General features: G+C 36.2%; 2 protein-coding genes and 1 pseudogene across 2 annotated transcripts; all 3 read left to right on the forward strand.

Moving 5' to 3' along the window:
• The first annotated feature begins 301 nt into the window (after positions 1–301).
• On the forward strand, positions 302–1,282 carry LOC103729618 (olfactory receptor 5D18-like). The gene has a single exon (XM_008827695.1). The coding sequence runs from the start codon at positions 302–304 to the stop codon at positions 1,280–1,282; it is 981 nt and encodes a 326-aa protein (XP_008825917.1).
• A 10,324-nt stretch (positions 1,283–11,606) lies between these two features.
• LOC103729647 (olfactory receptor 5D14) lies at positions 11,607–12,551 on the forward strand. Its single transcript, XM_008827716.1, has one exon. The coding sequence runs from the start codon at positions 11,607–11,609 to the stop codon at positions 12,549–12,551; it is 945 nt and encodes a 314-aa protein (XP_008825938.1).
• A 5,745-nt stretch (positions 12,552–18,296) lies between these two features.
• Positions 18,297–23,144, forward strand: LOC103729648 (annotated as a pseudogene).
• Positions 23,145–24,294: the final 1,150 nt, after the last annotated feature.

A 24,294-nucleotide genomic window follows, 5' to 3' on the forward strand; every position in this document is an offset into this window, starting at 1 on the left:
TAATAATTTATAAATTTGAAATTTTGGAATGTAAGAAAGTTCAGAAAAACTGTGCACAATCTGTATTCATATGTAAGTAATTTTTAGAAATTTATGGGATGATTGCATTTTTTATTTACAGGTGAAGAACATTAGTCAGTCAGTAAAAGAATATGACATGTTCAAATATTAAGTGGACTCGTATGAGACAAGGCATAAGCATGACAATGAGATAGCATCATGCATAGTTGATACTTGACATCCCAGAAGTTCTTCTGAGAAGCCTGTCTGCTTCCTATCACACCCATCCCCTCTGCTCAGGATGAACTCTCTTATTTCCTCCAGCAGGAGCCAAAAGTTAAACGAGGGAAACCAGAGCACTGTTTCCACTTTCATTCTGTTGGCCTTTTCAGAATATCCAGACCTCCAGGTGCCCCTGTTCCTGGGATTCGTCATCATGTACACGGTTACCGTGTTGGAAAACCTTGGCATGATTTTGATCATCAGGATTAATCCTAAACTTCACACTCCTATGTATTTTTTCCTCAGCCATCTATCCTTTGTGGACTTTTGTTACACGTCTGCAATTGCACCGAAGCTGCTAGAAGTCTTGCTTGTTGAAGACAAAAGCATCTCCTTCATAGGGTGCATAGCACAATATTTCCTTGGCTGTACGTTTGTGATTACAGAAATGTTCATGCTGGCAGTGATGGCCTATGACAGGTTTGTGGCTGTCTGTAACCCCCTGCTTTACACTGTCACTATGTCTCATCAGCTCTGTGCTCTCCTCGTAGCTGCAACTTATGTATGGGCTGGAATCTTTTCCTCCACTCTCACATACATTCTTTTGCAACTATCCTACTGTGGACCTAACGTCATCAATCACTTTTGCTGTGAATACTCTGCCCTCCTCTCCGTATCCTGCTCAGACATCGCCTTCAGTCAAATGGCGTGTTTAGTCATTTCTATGTTTAATGAGGCTTGTTGCCTTGTGATCATCATTGCCTCCTATGTGTTCATCGTTATCACTGTCCTCAAGATCCCTACTAAGGGGGCCCTCCGAAAAGCCTTCTCTACCTGCGCCTCTCACCTCACCGCCATCGGAATTGGCCATGGGATAGTCCTTCTTCTCTACTGTGTGCTCAAGTCCAGAAGCTCTCTGTTTCTGGTGAAAATAGCCACCGTGTTCCACAGCTTGGTCATCCCTATGCTGAATCCCCTCATCTATAGCCTAAGAAACAAAGATGTTAAAGACACTGTGAAGAAGTTAGTCTACCTAAAGTTTATTTTTCATTCAATGTAACCAAACACAATTATCGGTTATTTTTAGAAATATGTTTGACAGATTTCATTGATTGATAAATTTTAGATTTTTCTTCCAATAATTAATGGAACACCTTGGGAAATTAAACAATTTATGTATATGTGTGATAATTAAATCACAGTGTGCATTACTAATTACCTGTGAAAAGAGAAAAAGAGTAAAAATATGTTCTTATAGTATCTTCTTTAAAGGTCCTATAATATAGTGGGGTTTTTTAAACATTTAAAACTTATATTTTATAATTATTAGCTACATTTTCTAATATAAATTGTTACATGGAGATGTTCAGACAGAACTATTAAATGGCTTAAACAATACTTGCATTTAATTCCAAGTGAAACACTATGATATTGAAATTTTTTCAAAACTAAATGTGATTGCATATATATCTATAGGTCACATTTATAGTACATGACATGGCATAGATTTTTTTTGTTTCATAACATATTTTTAATTTTTACTGATTCTTTGAGAATTTCATATTTAGACACTTTCTCCCATCTGTAATCCACAATTTTATGCCCTCAATTTTTCTTTTATAAAGGTCTATCAAGTCAATTTAAATGCTTTCTTTGATGTATTACAAAACTGTCACAGAATTTACAATATATTCTAATCTCCAAGGTTTGTGACATTGTAGTTTGTGGGAAGTTATTATTTATGTAAAACCTGTTTGAGAATATTTTAAATTCTTTATTGTAAGTCATACAATAAACAATTTTTTATCCATTTCTCGCAAAACTTCAATATGACAGTGAAATATTGATATTGATATAATGCACACTTTTGATTCAGGCATCAATTATTTTCATATGTAAAAGGAACAATTATTTAAATGTAGTATCTGTCATACAACAAAAAGTCACCCATTTACATCTGAGGATTGACTAACTTGGGTCTCTAGTCTAGGCTCTGGACCAAGCTTAGTGTGCATGTGTGTGTGTGTGTGTGTGTGTGTGTGAAATCTTCCTTGGAATATTTATCTACAGATTTTTGATAAAAGCAGAGTCATAACTGAGTAAGCCAACTTTAAGTCACTGTTTAAATGTTACTTGTATTAAATATATTAATATTTAATCTCACCTATATTAAATCTTCTCCTGTCTGTAAGTGAAATTCAGACATGTTTTGTGAGCAAACTGCATGAGAGTATCAAGGAGTCGATCTTAGTCAAACTAATGGTGCTAAAATTGAACTGTCATGTTTCCTAGGATCATTTTGCCGAAGTTGAAATGATGTCCTTGATGTTATGTTACATATTCCAGAGGTCTAAATGAAATGTTAAATATAACTTTTGTTCTTATGAAATTAAAGAATTTCAGGAAAAATTAAGCATAGCACACATATGAAGTATAACCAGAATACATTTTCAATGATTAGCAAAATGACTGAGATATTGGCAACAGGAGATATACTCTGTAATACCATTTTCAATTTTAATGATAGATTTTATAATGGCCAAAGCCTGAGATCATGAAAGAATAAGCAAAATCACTGAAAAGCGATGGGAGATAGGAAAGTGATAATCCCTTAACAGTGAGGAGAGAAGACATTGTAAGTCTAAGATTAAACTGTCAATGCAAAAGCTCAAAGAATTTTAGAATATGAACTCCTAGGTTTATTATTATGTTGCAGTAACTTTCCCAGGATCTTGTTTAAACATCTCCAAATAACTCCATGACCATTTCCACAAAATTGTCAGTGAATTTTCTATCAGGTTATTTCTTCTGAGTATGTTTACTGAAGGAAGAATTATGGGAAAGCTAATGTATAATGCAAACTTGTATTTAAAGGGGTTATTAGGTCACTATGGAATAGATATGTTAAGTCTCTTCAGTCCTAATAAATTGATGTGATTCTCTGTACTTGTTAAATTAGAAGATTGGGTTGATTAGTTTTCAAGTGAAATGGAATAACATTTTATAATACTTTGACAACTTGACCATAGATTATAATGCAGTGCTCTATTCCTCCTCTACACTATCCACCACTTACTCAAAATGGAGTGAAGTTAGAAAACAGCTGTTACTTTCTGTACATCTGATTACATATAAGTTGTAGATAATTATTTGGCCCTAATTACTTCAATTCTCTACCATCCCAAACTCAGTTCATAAATTTCTAGCTAACCACATACAGCGCTTATGCAGTAAGTTTCCTTGTTATTTTTTGTTATAAGTTTATTGTTTTGGTTTGTTTTGTTTTGACAGAGCACAACATAGTAATCATGACACTATAACCAGTTTGCTTGACAGACACATATTGTAGCATGTGGGGTCCAGTGCTGGGTAAGATCATTGATGTCTTTTCTACCCTGGTAGCTGCATAGCACTGTAAAAGCTAGTCAGCAGGGAGGAAGTTTCCTAGTCAGTTCTAGATTGAGTTCTTTATGCCCTACAATGAAAGTGTGTAGTCTCTTTAACAGTATGGTATTGCTATCTAGTAATGGTGGGCAACCAAGGGAATTGGCAATAGCCTTGTCATTTAATGAGCCCGTGGAATCTCCCTGCCCAATAACTTGTAGGGAGGTTTCCAATGTCTGTCACTGAGATGTTCATTTAAGCACTTAAATCTTCTAGAGGAGCACTAGTCATCCATCCAGGGCACCTCTGTCCAAGCTTCCTTGTTTCAAATGACATTTTTGAGACAAGGTCTTATTATATAACCCTGGATGAAGCATACTATGTAGATACGCTGGCCTCAAACTCAAAGAGTTTGCCTTTTGCCTCCCAAATGATGGGATTAAAGGCATGAACTACCACATCTAGCCTTAAAGGTATTTTTAAATAGCTCACAAAGTAGTGTTTTTCCATAAGACAATTTTCACGCATCCTTTGTTTTGGTTCACCCACCTCTACCCCTTCCTCTCCTCCATCCCATACTCCTTCCCTGCTTAAATTTTTAACGCTTAATATTTCTAGCATTCCCTGCTTCTACTTTAAAATCACTTGTGTTCTATCACCCACTCCCTCATTAACACCTCTTTCCTTCTCATGGTCCCTGTCTAACATTCTAACATACACACAAGCAAACCAACTGAAATACACAAATCAAAAATTGAAAGCTAGGATCTACAAATGAGAAATAACATGCAGTGTGTGCCTTTCTGGATCTGGGTTATCAGAGTCTGGTATTTTCCAGGTGCATCTATTTTCTTCCAATTTCATTTTTTCTTTACATCTGAATAAGTTTCCATTATGTATACATATCACATATTGTCCATCTGTTGATGGGCATCTGGGCTGATTTAATTTCCTGGCTGTTATGAGTAGAATAGCAATGCATGCAAATGTGCAAGTGTTTCTGTAGGAGGATATGGAGGAGTTTAGGCAGATTCCCAAGAGTGGAAACACTGGGTCAAATGACAATTCTATTTTCAGATGTTTTAGAAAATTCCAGAGTGATTTCCAAAGTGATGGCCAATTTACACTCTCACCAACAGTGGATAAAGATTCTCCTGTCTCTACAACCTTGATACATTGTTTTTTCTTTTGATTTTTTTAATGATAGCTATTTTGACTGGAGTGAGGTAGAATCCAAAGTAGTTTTAATTTGCATTTCCCTTGTGGCTAATGATATTGAACGTTTCTAAATTGTTTACTAGCCACTTATATGCATAAGGGAGGAACGAAAGAGGAAGACATAGTGGGTAGATATAATGGAAACATATGATGTGCATGTATGGAATTCTCAAGCAATTAGAAAATAGAAGGCTTCTAATGGTGACATGCAATAAGCCTTCTTCCCCCATGTCTCCTGAATGGCAACATCAGTTTCTTCCATGGACTCATTCTTCATTTCTATTTGTTACTTACATTTTAAACTCATAGCTGCTGGATGCTGAAAGAAGTTCATTTTACACTATTTTGATCCTTGCGTTAAATACTTTAACTATGACCTTAGAAATAAGAATGCAGTGCTGACCATAAGAAAATTAATGTTAAAATGTTTTCTCACTGAGTATAATCACACATACAGTTGCACTTACACTCTTTCACATAAACTCACATCCCCATGCACATGCCTGCTCTATTTATTTTTAATGCCTATTATATATTTCCTTCATATTTACTACATTTTTTTCAAATAATAGGATCACATTTACTCAAAATTTGTTAGACATTTCTTATATGTCCTTAAATATTGCAAACCTATTGCAAGTAAAAGAGAAAGGGATAGAAATGACTGTTTATGAATCTCTTTGAATTCAGTAGAGTAAGAAGTGACCCCCAATGATGCTGACATTCCACTCTTCACAATGTAAAAATGCATCATTATAAGTTTCTATTATCATTTTGTTAGAATTTCAAATTCTCTGATTATGAATATGTTTGTTCACTATCTTAACTTTTCCCTCTTTGTTCTTTGGAATCAAAGTTATGCTAGCCTTTTAAGATGGATTTGGGAATGTCTGTTTTACAGTTATAAAAATGCATAATATTAGATTTTTGGCATGTTTTCTTTTCTTAAAATAATATTTAATTTTATTTTATATTTTATGTGTATAGGTGTATTGCCTGCATGTAGGTAGGTGCACCTGTGTCACTCAATGACCTCTGATGTCAGAAGATGGTGTTGGATCACCTGGAACTGGAGTTACAGATGGTTGTTAGCTGCCATATGGGTGTGGCAAGAATTGAACCCAGATCCTCTGCAAGAGCAGCCAGTGCTCTTAGCTGCTGATTCATCTCTCCAGCCCACAAATTTTTAGCTACATGGAGAATTTTCAATTATGAATTAAAAAATATTTTAAATATGGTGAATAGTTTAATTGCATTATAGAAAAAGTATGGATTCCTTGTGAAATCAGCTTTACTTTCCCCTTAGAATTTACCCAAGCTTGCTATGTGGTTAAAAGCTTTGACACCATATTCACAAGATGCATTGTGATCCTCACTTTTCAGTGCTGTTAAGAATTTTGCTTTCATGTTTAATTTTTCCCACCCTTGATTCAATAGAGTAGAATTCAATCAATTTTATTAGTTTTATCAAATATTAAAGTTTTATTTATTTGTATTTTATGCATATGAGTGTTTTGCTTGCACATATGTACGTGCACCCAAAGATACAATGCCCACGGGGATCAGAAACTGAAAATGGATTTCCTAGGACTGAAGTTACAGATGGTTGTCAAACACAGTGTTGGTTCTGGGAACAGAACTCAGGTCTTCTGCAAGAGCAGTGTGCTTAACTGCTTAGCCATCTCTCTAGTCTCCAAATATCCTATTTTTGATTCATTGATTCCTTCTTTTTATGCTTGTTACTTTAGTGGTCCTTCTAAATTGTTTCATTTTTCATCCCTTCCTTCAGAAAAGGAAAATACAGAAAATATTCATAACTTTGAGGCATTTTCTTCTCCAAAGTAAGAGTGAGCTCTATATAAGTATGCACAGGTTTAAAAGTACAAGCAACAACTCCCAGAAATGGCTCTCAAACATCAATCAATTACAGTGGGTGCATAATTACTAAAAGTTCCTAAACTTTGCTCAGGAAAATTCTGTTAGGTGCTATAGAGGTTTTTTTTTTTTCACAGAATAACTAAGGACCATTTGTCTACTAAATTCATCTATCCTTAATCTTGTCCTTTGGAATTAGCTTATAGAACATTTCAGAATGACTTTCCATGTGATTGTCTTATATCTAAATCCTTGTTTGGAGTTTACTACCAAATGACTTTGGAACAGGACAGATTGGAAAACCACTTCAGAATATGTAGAAAAGAGACTCATAATAGTATTGCAGTTATAATCTAAAAGATTTTAAAAGTCAAGAAATACCATGAATGTAATAAGGATACAAAATTAATAAAAGCTGAATAATTTGCAGGAATGGAAATTTTTCATGAGAATGAATTTGATCATGTCTTTCAGTAAACTTTTATGTCTATAATTATATCCATTCACAAGTAAAATCATATAATTACAGTATAGGTAAAGACAATATTTCTATTCGCCTCAAACAGAAAACAACTTATATGTTTGTCAACATATAAATGGTATTTGTTATATTGGTTATGTTGTAAAGCTGAAGACCAGTAAACTAATAATATGGCCATTTATAGCAATGTGCTGCATAAGAAAATACATATCCAATTATCCAGTAATCTTTTTTATTTGTTATATTTTTATGTTAAGTATGTTTTTAAGAATAAAATGAGTTTATATAACATTTCATGCATAGTATGTTTAAGGTACATTGCTTGGACAGGATCTTAATTTATGATTCTGGATAATATTCAGTAATAATATATTGCCCTTCTTCATATATATACAAGTTTGTTGAGTTTCACTTAGAAAGTTGATCTCCTGATGGTCTACTTCATTTTATTTCAATTATACTTCAACAAAAATTATTAACAAATAATTTTTTTTGTAACATAAATTCTACATTTTTTTTGAAAATGTTACAGTCAACTACTCTGGATGAAAATATTGAGTCTGGGGCTGGAGAGATGGCTCAGCAGTTAAGAACAGTGACTGCTCATGCAGAGGACCCAGGTTCTAGTCCCAGCACCCACATGGCAGCTACAAACCCTTTGATTTTTGGTTATACTTTCCTTTTGAGTTTTTTAAACCATACAGTTGGCCCAGATACATCAATTTATTTTTACTCTTAAGGACGTTTGAATATCTGTTCTTCAGGTGTCACATGGGCTTGAGAGGAGCCCTGGCTCCTTTTTTTTTCCACTTCTGCCTATGTAAAGATAAGCCAAAGGTCCAGCACAGGAGAGAGATGTGTGTTGCACACAGCAAAGCTAGAGAGGCTGAGCTAAGTTCTTTGGAAGTAAAGTCCCAGAAGTTGGATGTGGAGCTACTAGATTTGGTATTTTCCCTGCTGGTTTTTGGTCTTCTTTTGGTCTGGTATTTCCTTACTATGCCTCCATTTTTCCGTTTTGGAATGGTAATGTGTACTCAGTTCCACTATATGTTGGGAGTATGTATGTAATTTGTCTTTTAATTTTATAGATGCTTACAGTTAAGATAATTACCTGAGTCTCAGATAGACTTTGGACTGTGGACTGTTGAATTTTATTGAGACTGATAATGACTATGGGGACTTGTAAATTTGGACTAACTGCATTTTGCATTTTATATGATCGTGAGCCTATGGGGGCCAGGAGTGGAATGTGGTGGTTTGAATGAAAATGTCCCCCATTGGCTCCAAGTGTTTGGACATTTTGTCCCCAGATGATGATGCTGTTTTGGGAGGTTTTAGAAAGTGTGGTTATCCTGGAAGAAGCACATCACTAGGGGTGGGATTAAAGAGTTCTTAAGCCTTGCCAGATCTCCGGTCGCCCTCTTGCTTCCTGTACCTGCGTGATGATGTGAGAGCTTAGATTCCGCTCCTCCTCCAGCCATCTCTGCCACCATGCCTTCCTGCCAAGATGGACTGTTAATTCCCCTGGAACCATAAGCTCAAATAAACCCTTCCTTCTTTAAATTGCCTGGGTCAGTGTTTCCATCACAGTAACAGAAAAGTGACTAATACAATGACCCTGGCAGTTTCACTGGAATGTTACTACTTTTTAGTTGAGTGAAAACTAAAGCTGACACTTTCATTATAAGATGTCATCACTCATCTGTTAAGTGACTGATATTGGTTGCTGGCACATTAAATTTCCTTCAAGGACTCTCATAGCCTCTTCTTATTGCCACTGGCTTTTTAATCTCATAGAAGTGTTTGAAGAGTAGATGCAGAAGCTATAGGGTATTGAAACACCTAAGCTCTGAAATCTATAAATTACTTGATCCTACCACATATTCACATTCAAGTCAGGTCACTATTGCAGTTTAATGGCGTCAGCCCTGTGTCCTTCAGGGAAATCATCACTCTTTTGAGAAACAAGGTCTGTAACTTAGTAGAATCAAAGCTTTAAGCAATAAATAATGGAGGGTGATAAAGAGAGAAGGCTTTTCCACATTTTCTGTGGATTCAACAATTCTAAGTCTCATAAATTGTTAGAGATAGTGTTTATTCATTGTTAATTTTAAGCATGCAGTACATTTTGGAGAATATTATTCCATTCTTCAAATTTATTGCTGTAGAATCTGTCTCTTGTCTAGGTTTATAAAGATGGCCCTGAAGTCATGAGCACATTTTTAGTTTCTATGTAATACTAAATGTTTTGTTCCCTGCTGTCTTTCAGGGCTACCCTAGAGTAGGATAGTCCTGCCCTATTTACTGTGTGTCAGGATATAGTGAGGTATCATCTGAAAATTAAGGTTCTGGTTATTTGTTATATCTTCAAGTTACCATGGGGAAAATCAGATCTATGAGTTCAGTTTCAACTGGAAGATATAAAGGAAGTTTATGAACCATTGGCATCAATACAGTACTCTGAACATGATTGTCTTATGACACCTGTGCATGCCTAATGTTAAGAGATTGCTTGGGTAGTCCAAAACTTGTTCATGATAATAAATGCAGGGTTCATAGTAATTATTATAACTTAAAGCTGAACAATATTGTAGAAAGGAGACTGAGGTAAATTATCCTTCAGAAGAGCTTTATTATAGATTTAAGCTCAGGGTCATTGACAGCCACAATGAGGCCCTGATGTGAGAAAGCATTAGGGAAGATTCTTGCTATCCTTAGCATGACAAGATCCTAAAGGCATAAGGTCTTCAATTCCCATAATACCAGGAGAATTATTGCATCATATGACAGGCAGCATTATCAGCATTATGTGGACTTAACAGAAGAATCTTCAACTTCACAGGACAAACAGAGTTTCTTGCTTTAATAGGTTTCCAAGGATCAGAGTTGGGGAGGCCAGTATAATCCACACCATGTGACCTGGTCTATGTGCTACAAGTCACAAGCCATTGATAAGAGTAGAGACATAATTCACTGTTGTCTTGGGGACAAGTAAGCAACTGCAAGAGGGAAGGAGATTTAAGTTCACAGCATCCAAGACTTTGCATAAAGAACTACAGAGGGCATGCCATAATTCATCGGAAGACAGAGGCAGCTAGACGGCTTACGACATAGCATTTACTTGGTGATATTTCCACCAAGTGATCATTCAGTACTCTAGTATGACCTGTGTAAATTCATGTTGGACTCTGCTGCCTAAAATATAGGAAGTTTGCAGAGGGTTTTATTGTGCTGCTTGAAAATCCTGAATCTAATCTGTAAGTTATTATATATTTTAGCAATGATCTGAACAAACTCTGCCTACCAAATGCGTCTCTAGGACAATCATAAAGGCTGAATTCTCACCCCAAACACTACAGGATACATGAAAGAATTTTCTTGAGGTATGACTTTCCCTCAAAATGAATAATATTTTGGCATATTTTGATAAATCACCTTAAGTTTTCTAAAAAAGTCATATAATAGCATCAAATTTCAAAGAGGGTCATTTTTAAATATGACATAGATGACACAGTGTTTGAGTTTATTTTAATGTTAATCAGAGGGAGATTTTCAATTATGTACTAATAAAAACTGAGAGTAAGCTTCATGGTGCAATGCTCTGTGGAATTTCAAGGACACTCACTTCATTAAAGATAGTTTGGCACCTGAGGTTCAATCTTAATTGTCTGTTTTGATGCTTGTGAAGAAGAACTTCTGGGATATTCTCTAGAGTTTGAGTCCCTGGAGATACAGATATAGATAAAAGAACCTATCTTTCCCAGTTCTACTCAACCTATAGAGAAACAGGAGGACGGTGACCTGTTTCTATGTAGGAGTTATGTTTATCCATTTGAAAGTGCAATATCTCTGTCTGTTATTGTAACTAAGTTTCTCTTTGATTTTTCTTCTTATGTTAAGGCACAATAATTAGGATATAATTTTAAGGCTAATAATATTTATAAAATATATTTTTTATGTATGGAAATATTTGTCTCAGCCTCACTGACAATTGCTCACAAGGAAAAAACACATCTAAATTCACTCAGGTATCAAAGGCACAACATTGTCTTCCACAGTCACTCAGGATTAGACACAGTCAATAAGCAGTGGTCAATTTATGTAACAGATGTTGCCAAATTGCAATTGCTACAACTTTTCCTTAGATAGCTCTAATATCTTAATTCTCTGAGTAAAAAGAAAGTTACTGTCTTAATTCTATAATTTATTTTACAAATAATCAAAATAAAGCAGTATCATATATGTGTTTTCAGGAACTATTTGATACCTGTCTTATAATCTTAATTGATCTATGAGTTTATTAAAAAACATTTTCTATCATGTGTAACCTGTTACACTCATGGAAAGCAATGGTATAATCATAACAATTGTAAATATTGTATTTAACAGGATTCCCTTCAATCACTGTCTCCCACTGAAGATTGTTATGGTGCTGACAATAAGGAATGGGAGTGTGGAGGTGACCTTTGTCCTCTTGGGCTTCACCGATTACCCCGAGCTTCAGATCCCTCTCTTCCTGGTGTTTCTGTTCATGTACATCATCACTGTGGTAGGGAATCTTGGGATGATAGTGCTCATCAAGGTCAACCCCAAGTTCCACACCCCCATGTACTTCTTCCTCAGCCATCTTTCCTTTGTTGACTTTTGCTACTCTACCATCATCACACCCAAGCTGCTTGAGAACTTGGTCCTGGCTGATAAAAGCATCCTCTACTTCAGCTGCATGTTGCAGTACTTCCTGTCCTGTGTGGCTGTTGTGACGGAGTCCTACCTGCTGGCAGTGATGGCCTATGATCGCTTTGTGGCCATCTGTAATCCCCTGCTGTACACAGTGGCCATGTCACAGAGGCTGTGCATCCTGCTAGTGACTGGATCGTACCTCTGGGGCATGTTTGGACCTTTGGTTCTCCTCTGCTATGCTCTCCAGCTAAAGTTTTCAGGATTCAATATAATCAACCACTTTTTCTGTGAATACACTGCTGTTATTGCTGTCTCTAGCTCTAATATATTTGTACCCCACATGCTGCTGTTTGGCTTTGCTACCTTCAATGAGGTAAGTACACTGCTGATCATCCTCACTTCTTATGTGTTCATTTTTGTGACAGTACTAAAAATCAAATCCGCCAGTGGGCGTCGCAAGGCCTTCTCCACATGTGCATCCCACCTGACAGCCATCACCATCTTCCATGGGACCATACTTTCCCTGTACTGTGTGCCTAACTCCAAAAATTCTCGGCAAGTGGTCAAAGTAGCCTCTGTCTTCTACACCGTTGTCAATCCCATGCTGAACCCTCTCATCTACAGCCTGAGGAACAAGGATGTGAAGGAGGCTGTCTGGAAATTAGTGGGCACAAAAGTCTCACTTGACTGAATGGATCTCAAGATGTGTTCTATCATAATGAATAACTGAAATGGAGGGTAAAAAGTTTCTTCAATTTACAGGATATTTTTGCATGCGGTTTTTATAGATCATTGTGATTGATGCTGATAAATTCTAATCCCTTGAGGGAGTCAATGATGTGGAAGGGTCGGTACAGTCTTCATCATTTTGATACACAAAATACTTTCTGAATCCTCTAAAACAAATACATAAAGCAGTGCAAAGCACAGCAACCTGTATAGTGTGGGGAAGAGAGTTCTTGAAAGAATCTCAGCATCTTACTACAGAAAATATTTTTCATTTTGTTACTAAGCATTGCAGTGTCTGGTGCTGAACTCTCATTGATGTGCTTCTAAATTTTTCTTTGTTAGGAGATGCAGGTTTTTTCATAGTGTATCCTACATTAAATTTCTGTTTCTGCAATAAAGTATCCTGACTATCAACATAGAGGAGAAAGAATTTGTTTAAGCTCATGAACCCAGATTCAAGTCCTTCACTGCAGAGAAATCAAGGCAAGAACCTGAAATAGAAGGTCACATCCACAGCCAGGAACAGAGAGAAATGAATGCACTCATGTCTACTACTATGCTTACTTACCTACTGTTGCAGAGTCCAGGTCCCCAAACCAGGGAATTGTGTCATCTGCTTTCAGGATCGGTTTCCCCAGATCAATCAATGTAATCATGATAATCCCTGACAGACTTCCCAAAATCTAATTATTAGAGGAAAAATTAATATGTTGCTTCTGAAACTTGTTTTACTCTATTATACTCATTTACTGAAACTTATGATTCAAATAATTCACTTAATAGGATCTCAAGGAATATTCTGTGGAAACACAACTCCTTATGATATTTGGTTTAAACATATACACTTACTAACATTTAAAGAGAAATCTTGCAAACGCATTTAAATTGAAAATTAACTAAAATTACTAAACCATTTTTATAACATGTAAGTTATTTTGATGGATTTGTAATCTAAACCATAATTTTATATGTGTGTTTTAAAAGCAAGTTAATGGTAAGTTTTTCATTTGTGTGAATTCAGGATAACTCCCTAAATTTGTAATCATGAATCACCATACATTTAAGATGTCTGTAAGAGATGCATCAAGTTTGTTCAAATTTTACCATCAGTTTTTGCTTTCTCTTGTGTTGAATGGAAGAATGTTTTGTATTCATTAAAAACTATATCCTCTTGAGTTGCAAACAGATTAGATAATGTAATTTTCAAAATATTATATCTGAACATGGACATGTGTATATATAACCAGGAGATTGAAGATAAGAAGAGAAATAAACTTCCTCATTAAATAATAGCTGAAATATTATAGCACAGACTTGACAGAGCAGACAAAACACTGCCGAAAATAGAACGTATATTGTTAGTCATCAATAACAGACACATGAAAACAAAACTGGGAGTTCTTCACATTAATATGAGTATTAAGGTGAATATCACAAAAATCTAAAGAATTGGTGATGAAATGGAATCACAAAAATCATATGTTTTAAAAATATTTTATTTAATACTTTTATTTCAAGTGTATGAGTGTATCACTTGCATGTATGTAAGTGCACCCATGTTGTGCAATACCCACCTACTGAGGTCAGAAGAGAACACTGGATCACCCGGAACTGGAGTTAAGGGTGGTGTTGGCTGCCATGTTGGTGCTGGGAACCAAACCCAGGTCCTCTGCAAGGGCAGCCTGTGCTCTTAACTGCTGAGCCATCTTTTCAGCCACATTGATCTTATGTTTTAAATAATGAAGGATGGGGAAAAGGGGACTGAAAATAGCTTAGTGATGTGCTCTGAAATTATAGAAATCATTGTGGTATAACAACACTGCTTTCAGGATTTATGTGGTACAGTTAAAATTAAGTGTTTCATAAGAATATTTTTACCTATGACACATATAGCCATAGAGTGAAGGGAAATACAGGAAGCAGTTGATAAAGGTCCTGATGAACTCCTCTGATCATTTTTCTTTAACAGTGGTCTGGAATAGCTAAATGATAAAGAGCACTGGCTACTCTTGCAGGGAAATAGGTTTGGTTCCTAGAACCACATGGTATCTAACAACTATCCTTAACTACAGTTCCAGGGTATCCAACACAATCTTCTGACCTCCACCAGCCATTGCATGACATGGGTGCACTTATACAGATGCAGGCAGTACACTCACACACATAAAAAATTACTTTCTCATGATGTGAATTTTCTTGAATTTTTCTATAGACCAATCTTATCCACAGATTAATGTTGGCTCAAACTTTATCAAAGAAGCTTCTTAATGAATCAGGCAGTGGATAATTCAGTAACACACAACTAGTCAAATTGCAAAACCTAAAGTGACAGCCGTGTTTGGCATCACTATCCTTGAAAAGTTGTAAGCAGTCACTGGTTGCTGGAGGCAGTAGACTCACGACCATCACTGCTGTATCAATAGTAAGTCACCTTTGATCTTGTGCATAACCTCCCTCCCATGCTCATGCAAGCAAATTTGATTAGTTTCAATATTTCACACACAGAAGGAAGACAAAAAACTAGGAGGGGAACATGTTACAAAAAAGATTTTCAGCGGTAGAAGGATCATGGATAAGAGATGGTAACAGGGTTGACAATAACTAAAATTCACTGCATGGATGTATAAAACTGTCCAAGCATAATAATTTTTTTCAAAGAACAGGACTCAGAATGTATGGCAGAGTGCATAGGATTCAGGGGGCCGGCAATGGAGGAGGGAGGAAATCTGGATGTGAGTGGAAACACTGTATGAAATTTTAAAGGTTCATTAAAAAATTTGAAAAAAAATAAACTGGAGAGAGAGAACAGTGAAAAACAGAAATTATCTTATGCTTTTTACATGAATAAAATCATAATACATAATATGTGGGTAATAACTTTACAGCTCATGTATGCAATATTATTATACAGTGCATAAATAATAGATATGAGTGCATATTAAATATTGTCATCATTTTGACACACTATGCATGTATTTGATAATGCACATAAACCTTCACATGGATTGCACTTTTATAACTTCCTCATTGCAGTAATGTTACTGCTTTTGAGAGCTAGTAATGAGGTATAACTACCTTCTCATGCAATTATTCTAATTGTCATATTGAAATTCAGTGTAGAAGTGTAGCTTGCTCAGCAAAGAATGGTTACTCTCAATTCTATTATCTAGGCAAATATTAGGGTAGCGATAAAGAGCTATTAAGGAGGGACTGGAGAGATTGCTCAGTGGTTAAGAGCACTTGTGCCTCTTACGGAAGACCTGAGTTCAGTTTCTAGCACTCACATTGTGGCTAACAACCATGATTAAGAGCAGTTCTAGGGAATCCAACACACATTTCTTGCCTTTGAAGTACTAAACAAAAGAGTCATTAAGGATAAACTTCTGCTGAAGACAATGAATCTCTGGTCTGGATGGAGACTTAACCTTCTAGCTAAGTTGGTCCAAGCAATGGTCAAGGAACCACTCCAAGAAAGGCAGGTTCATGTTAAGCCATGCAAAACAGTCAGGTGGAGTAAACCTCCCTTAAATGAGATGCTGTACATTTTCTTCCCAGAACTAGTGCTCTCCAGCCAGTATCTTTGCGTGCAGCCACGCTGTTACTTTTGTCTCCCCTCTTTTCTGAATTATTTATGAAAGAATAACTTTTCTTTATTATCTGTGATATTTTTCCCCAAGTAAACGTTTAATTTTTTAAGTATTTTGTTATTTTTATTTTATATTTATTTGAGTACTGCCTGAATCTACGTAATTATATCATTTTCTAATGCCCACAAAGGTCACTGAATCTCCTGAAATTGGAGTTAACCTCCATGTAGGTCCTAGGAATCAAACTAGGTCCTTTATAAAAACAGTCAGTGCTCTTAACTACTGAACTATCGATCCAGCCCCGAGTATTCTTTCCTATTTTTTATTGAGATTTTGTGCATTTCATATAATAGATCTTAAACAGATTTAGACACCCTCTTCCATCCACGCCCTCCATAACTCCCCCACTGGATTTCATGCATTCTGTCATCTATGTTATGTCTTTTGTGGTCTAAAACTTGTACCCAGATGCTCATTGGTGTAAGATTATCCACTGGAGTCTCTTCAGTCTATTGAGAGTATGACTTCTGCATACATTCTTATTTTTGGTTCCCCTCCCCACACCCACACCTCTCCTCCACTTCTTAGCCCACCCTACTCCTCACTCTTACCATCCCCCCTTCCAGGAATACAATCTATAACATCATTAAAAGTGTGAGAAAACATGTAATTGCAAGAGTACACTAAGGTATAAAACATATAAAATATAAAATCATTTTAGTACCACACTGATATATTATTCTAGAACACTGAACCAATAGGACTTTGTTCTTCAGAAAGCATGATAATACTTGTTATATTTCCTGTGATATCAGATGTATTTTCATCCCTTTTGTTTTCATCAATAACATAGCTGTACTTTCTGTGGTGCTCAGAATGAGAGTGCTACTTGTAGCATAATCCCCCCTCTGTGCTTTTCTTCACCTCTTCTTTGCCACATAATTTTCAGTGCAAGCATTGTGCTCACTGTTCTACTAATGTTGCTTAAAAGCAAAGAATGCGGGCTGAGAGATGGATCAGAGAGTAAGATCATTTGCTCTGAAAGCATGAGGAACTGAGCTCCCAAAACCAGCATCCAAATATAAAAGCTGGGCCCCAGCACCACGGGGAGAAGGGGACAGTGACAGGAGGATCACTGAGGTTAACTGGCTGCCAGTCTAGATTCATGTGCAGTAAGAGACCCCGTGTGAAGGGAAGAAGGCAGAGAGTGACAGTGCAGAATAGCTGACAACCGCTTCTGCCCTCTTCTGCCCAAAACAGGCAAAGATCACATATACGAACACACACAGCAGAAAGATTGACTGTGGAAAAGAAGCATGGTTTTGACAACACTGTAAAAGAGACTTATCTTCTAAAGAAAACTGATCTCCTCAGTTGCTGATCTAGCATCAACTTCAATTCCAGCACATGCTAGCACACTTATTTTTATACTATACTGATTTCTTCTTGGGCATGTTTTAAGGTTTAAGGATTCTGCTTCAGGTGGTAAGTGTTATATGTGGGTGCAGATCATTACCATCATTACCATTATTCTAGTTTCTTCAACAACAACCACACAGGTTTCTACGATCAACTTCATCCTCTTGGTATTTGTTGAATACATTACATTCATTCACTCCTGGTTTTCCTGATCATGTACATCACAGTCTCTATGCTGGGAAGCTGAGCCTGATCACATCCATCAGAATCTATCCTAATTGCCACAGCACTGCATTATTCCCTCAGCCCCTTGTTCTGTATTTGTTTCTATATTTTGGGAATAATTTTTATGGGAATTCCTTCTTTTTACAAATAGTAATCATGTCTAACCACATAATGGAAGTTAATGTTATGTTTTGAGACCATTTAATACTAACAGGGCTTCTTGTTTACAATGGAAACACATTTACTTGCCCTTGGACTCCTCACCTAAACATATACTTTTAATCCCCAAGATGCTCCTTGTTCCTGCTCTCTCTCTCTCTCTCTCTCTCTCTCTCTCTCTCTCTCTCTCTCTCTCTCCCCTTTCCTGTGTTTGTGTGTGTGTGTGTGTGTGTGTGTGTGTGTGTGTGTGTGTGTTGTGATAATATCAGTGTTTGGAGCACTATACACCTTTGGAAGCACCAAATTATTTTCGGTTCATGCTGCAAAAACCAGGTAGGATTAGATACATAACAGATGATCTTATTTATGCTTGTGTGAGTCAGTAGGAGCCAGGAAGGCAGAATTCTTCTATAAGACAAAGTTCTTCATTTATTTCCCTTGTCAAGATGGATGGGCTGTTTAAATAATAAAGAGACCATCCATTTGAAGTGAACAGTTCCGAAGGAGCTCAAAAGGAACATGCTTTGAGCACAGATTGGGCTCACACTTGGCTTGAAATGATTTAAAGAGTCAGGCTGTTTTTATTCAAGCACCGCCATATTGTGCAGGTCTCTACTACATGGTAGTCTTCTTCAGTCGAACCCTAAGTACTTGCAAACTTGGTCAGAGGTAGGATCATTTCCTTTCCATATACACCAAATACTTCTTCAATTGTATATATGTAATGATAGAATCAAACATATTGACAGTAGAGGGTTTGATTGAGACTGGGATGGAACAGATGCTTAGACTGAATAAACAAAATACTTTTGCTTCTACTCATAGTAGGATATTAGGATTTTAAAAGCATTTCCCCACGTCATTGCCCTAACTGTGTGAAAATCATAACAAGATGGAAAGAAGTTATGCTTTTGAAGGCCTAGGGATTATAGTTTTATTAGAAATGATTCTGCAGTATTTTAGACAACAGTCAGAGGTAAGTATAAATTGTGGTATCACCTCATAGTAAAAGTGGCTTAAAGTTTGGGTAAAGTTTAAGATAAATTCCTTTTTATAATTTCATAATCCATGTATATTGCACTTATTTCTTTTATTTTTTAGAATTTCATACATGAAGATTGTCTTTGCAACATTTCCTTCCCTCCCAGGCCTTCCCCAGCTCCTTCATGTTCTCCAACTCACTCTCAGTTTCTAGTCCTCTTTTTGATTATTATTGTTACATATAAGTGCACACATTTATAAGTATATACACATATACACATGTATTTTATATATATACATATATATTACACTGAGTTCATTTAGTCATGCTCCCCACACATAATTATTAAAACACATTTACAAAAACAGAAAATATGATGACTGTTCATAGTATTTGGAAAATAATTTTAGAAAGAATGTGAAGAATAAAAATTTCTTAGCTTTTAAAATATAGTTTATCATTTATAGGAAAGCAAAAATTAATGATTTCATCTACAAACACAAAGAATATCAGTATCATGTTCTCTGGGTCCACTACGATGTCAATTTACTATTAATGACTCCATTACACAGGATCTGTGCTGAAGAGATGGCACAGTCCTGAAAGATTCAAGCTGACTACCACTACACAGGGTCCTAGTACACACAGAATGACTGGCTATGATCTGTTTTCTGCTCATCTTGTATAAATTCAGATATACATGAGCACATGCATATGTACACACACACATGCACACAGACACACACTTACTTCTGGCCAAGGACTCTATGAAAATAACTATTTCATCACATATCACAGTTTGGATAAGAAAAAGATATTTATTTGAATTTTGGAAATATTTATTTTAGTTTTCTTTAATTTGATAATGACAAAAACTGAATTACATATTTTATTTCCATTATGATTTCTTGTCTGACTCATATTTATATGTTTATAAATATGCACATATATGTTTGTTTGAATTATAAATATTTATCTGAGAGAAGTCACATGTTCAGCTCTGAGTATGTGTGACTATATAAATTATGCACATTACAACTTGTTTTGTAAACACTCCATTATAATTTTAGCTTTGTATACATATTGTAACATTTGATGAGAAACTTAGTGACTAAAAACCACTTATGTCCTCAGGAATCTGTGAAATCTTTGCCATTTTCCCTTGGACTCCCTCACTCTGCTGTGAATATATGGGAACTAAAAAGAAAGCTTTCAGTCCAAGATGTCATTGCTCACCTGCTAGGTGTTTTAGTGCTGAGTCTTTACTCTGATAGCTCAGTATTTGTTGAAGGAATCTCACAGCCATTCTTGTATCTCACTGTCTTCTTTATTCTCAGAGCAGTGTTGAAAGAAAGGGAATACAGAAGCTATAAATTATCTAGGAGCCTCAGAATCTGAATCTTCAGATTTTCTTGGTCAAGTAGGTCACTATTATAACAATATATCCATTCCAGATTGCATGGGGGGGGCGTAGGGGACATCTTTAGGGAGATGAGAACTCTTTCTCTCTTAGGCACACAGTGTAGTTATAGAAATCACAAGTTTTAACCAGAGAATCATTAATGGAAGTAGGGAGTGGTGCTCCCTCCTTTCCTGTGACCCATAAATTCTATAGCTCATAAATTATTGGTGAAGTATATCAGTTGCAGTTTCTAAGTATGTTTGCACATTTTCAAGGATTGCAATGTTCTTCTAAAGCTACAGAGCTTGTTAAATACATTGTTTATATAGGTGCCCCCTAAAATTACAACTATACTTTTCAAGTTTCTATATAGTTCAAGAAGATTGCCACCCCACAGCAGGGTTAGAGTTCTGCTGTTCTCCAGTTTATGTGTTGTTTTATCATATCATGAGGCGTCAACTGAAAATAAGGCTCTAAAACATTATTCCACATTCATATTGTCATGGGGAAAATCAGAGAGCTATGGGTTGAAGTTGAAGAGAAACATTATATACATCAAAACAGTGGAACACAGATATTGATATCATATTCTAACACAACTGACCTGTGTTTCAAGTTAATTTCTTTGCATGCCTACCTGCTTTAGTAGATTGGATGGATACACACAACCTTGTTTACTATGGTAAATAAAGGGTTCATGCAAGTCTGCTGCATAGTGCTGATCACACAGTTTTAGGAGTATTAAAATGCCAGAGACTATTGCTCAAAATCTGAACAGTTATCAACTGTTTTCTTGCTTGAAAATCCTTAAGATCTAATGAACAGTTTATGATGTGGCCTATCTAACACTCTGAAGAATCTCTGTCTGCCAAATATCCCAAAAGAACAATCAGGAATGCTCAATCTAAGGTTACATACAGCACTGAAACCTATATGACAGAGTGGTCTTATTCCAGAATTAACTGGCTTTGGGGCCACTCAAAATGATTAGTTTTTCTTGGAACTTTTTTTTACATAAACTTGAGTTACTTGTCTCAAATTACTATGTACTACCTTCAAACTCCAAAGAGATCCAATGAGTTTAGCAGAGGATGGGGTGGTGTTTCAATTTTATTGCATGTCAACCATTTGGGACATTTTAGTCATGTACAAACAAAGCTTGATAGTGAATTATATTCTACAGTGTCTTCTGAGTCAATTCAAGGAAATTTAAGTCATTTAAGATAATATAAAATGTTGTAAGATTAACATATTCATTGTTTTGATGCTCATAAAGTGTAATTGATGATTTTCCTCTAGAATTTCAATCCCTAAAGATAAAGAGGTAAAAAGAAAAGATGTTTTCTTCCCCAGTTAGACTTATCCTTCCAAGTAACAGGATCATAGTGCCCTGTTTCTCTCTAACAAGTATGTTTATTCAGATTAAACTGTGAAAATATTATTTTCCTGGTATGGAGACTAAGATTCCCTTTTATATTACTTTTTAGGTTGAGACACTTAACTCTGTGACAACAATACTAAGCAAAGTAGCATGTACGTGTAGATACATTCTTCTTTATCTCCATTGGCAACCTGTTCACAAAGAAAACATTAAACTTGTTCTGAGCACTCTGACAGGTCAAAGGTTATTTTTCAGTTTCTCAGGAATAGTGGAAAAACAGATGCCAAAATAGGATTGCTGCACCATTTTCTTAGATTTCTCTAGTATCTTAATTCTCAGAATATGAAAAATCTTGATGAACTGATATGTGCAAATAATTAGGGCAATATTTTCTTCTGTGCATTTTAAAACAATTTGAATTTCCTTCCATAATTTTCTATTTAATAGGATTCCCTTCAGTCAGTCTTCCACTGAAGATTATTATAGTCCTGATAAAAAGGAATGGGAGTGTGGAGGCGACCCTCGTCCTCTTGGGCTTCACAGATTACCCCGAGCTTCAGATCCCTCTCTTCCTGGTGTTTCTGCTCCTGTAAATCATCACTGTGGTAGTTAATTTTGGGATGATAGTGCTCATCAAGGTCAACCCCAAGTTCCACACCCCCATGTACTTCTTCCTCAGCCATCTTTCCTTTGTTGACTTTTGCTACTCTACCATCATCACACCCAAGCTGCTTGAGAACTTGGTCCTGGCTGTTAAAAGCATCCTCTACTTCAGCTGCATGTTGCAGTACTTCCTGTCCTGTGTAGCTGTGGTGACGGAGTCCTACCTGCTGACAGTGATGGCCTATGATCGTTTTGTGGCCATCTGTAATCCCCTGCTGTACACAGTGGCCATGTCACAGAGGCTGTGCATCCTGCTAGTGACTGGATTGTACCTCTGGGGGTGCATTTGCCACCTTTATTCTCCTCTGCTATGCTCTCCAGCTAAGGTTTTTGAGATTCAATATAATCAACCACTTTTTCTGTGAATACACTTCTATCATTGCTGTCTGTAGCTCTGATATATACATTGCCAGTCTGCTCCTATTTTGCTTTGTGATATTCAATGAGGTAAGTACACTCTTGATCATCCTCACCTCCTATGTGTTTATCTTTGTGACTGCATGAAAAATGAAGTCTGTCAGTGCCATTGCAAGGCCTTCTCTACTCATGCCTCCCACCTGACTGCCATCATCATCTTCCATGGGACGATACTTTCTCTGTACTGTGTGCCCAACTCCAAAAACTCACGGCAGGTAGTTAAAGAAGCTTTTGTCTTCTACACAGTTGTCAACCCCATGCTGAACCCTCTGATATATAGCCTGAGGAGCAACGATGTAAAGGAAGCTTTCAGAAAGTAATAAGCACACAAATACAACGTCACTGTACTATTCATAAGATATGTGCAATATGAATTCATACCTAAAACAGAGGCTAAAGTGCATCTAAATTCTATAACATATATCTGTGTGAAATTTTTATAGATTATTATATTGCTTGGGTTAATAAATTCAAGTCAGCTGATGAAATGAAACTTGTTTGCTACTTGGATAATTACTACATTATTTTTATGTTTGTTTGTTTTTAACCACAAGGTATCACTATGTTACCATGACTGACTTGGAACTCCCTGTTTCACCAGGTTTACCTGAATGAAACTCACAGAGATTTGCTTTCCTCTGCCTCCCAAGTGCTGAAATTACATGTATTAGCCACCTTGCCTGGAAATCCACATTATTTTGTATCCACTATATATTTCTTTGACTCCTTTAATTTATTAAAAATCCAAGGCAAAATAGCATCTGTTGTATGGAGAATATAGTTTCTGATAGAATGATAGTAACTCATGACAGAAAAGACTGTTCTTGCTTTGTTGTATATATGACCACAAGCATCTGGATATGAACTGTCACTGAGATATTTGTTAGTAGATGCTTGTAGATATACTACATTATTAAAACAGCTGTAGGAGTAACTCTTTGATGCCTTTGTTCTTTGGAATCAACAAATGCTACATATAGAAAACCCTCTTTGTGCACTTTGGTCAGTTGTGAGTCTGTGCTTTAATCCCCATTTGCTGTATAAGGAAGCTTCTATGGTGAAAACTGAGATATGCATTAGTCTATGGTATAACAGTAAGTTATTAGGAGTCAGTTTAAAACAATATCTATATAGAAGAATGATATCATTAGGCTCTCCCTTATGACCTGTTATCTGTCTAATCTCAGGTTTCTAGGCCTGATATCAATGACCCATATGGACCCCATTCTATGATGTAGACCTTAAATCCAATTAGAAAGCCTGTTACTCCAATAATATTTTTGTCACTGTTGCACTAGAGGGCATATCTTGCCAGGCCAGTTGTTGTAGCTCCCGTGATTCACAGCTATATGAGGTTGATGGCTAATTGATAAATTTTCTGGTCAGGTAGCATGCATGGCACCTTCCAACACTATGAGGAGAGATAGAACGCAGTGATTAAAAAGAAGGGAAGGGAATAATGGACTAGGG

Source organism: Nannospalax galili, unplaced genomic scaffold (genome assembly GCF_000622305.1).
Source record: "Nannospalax galili isolate Female #2095 unplaced genomic scaffold, S.galili_v1.0 scaffold593, whole genome shotgun sequence".
Taxonomy (NCBI): domain Eukaryota; kingdom Metazoa; phylum Chordata; class Mammalia; order Rodentia; family Spalacidae; genus Nannospalax; species Nannospalax galili.

Excerpts from the sequence above, each read along its gene's own strand:
- LOC103729618 (XM_008827695.1), top strand. The coding sequence starts at position 302 with ATGAACTCTCTTATTTCCTCCAGCAGGAGCCAAAAGTTAAACGAGGGA.
- LOC103729647 (XM_008827716.1), top strand. The coding sequence starts at position 11,607 with ATGGTGCTGACAATAAGGAATGGGAGTGTGGAGGTGACCTTTGTCCTC.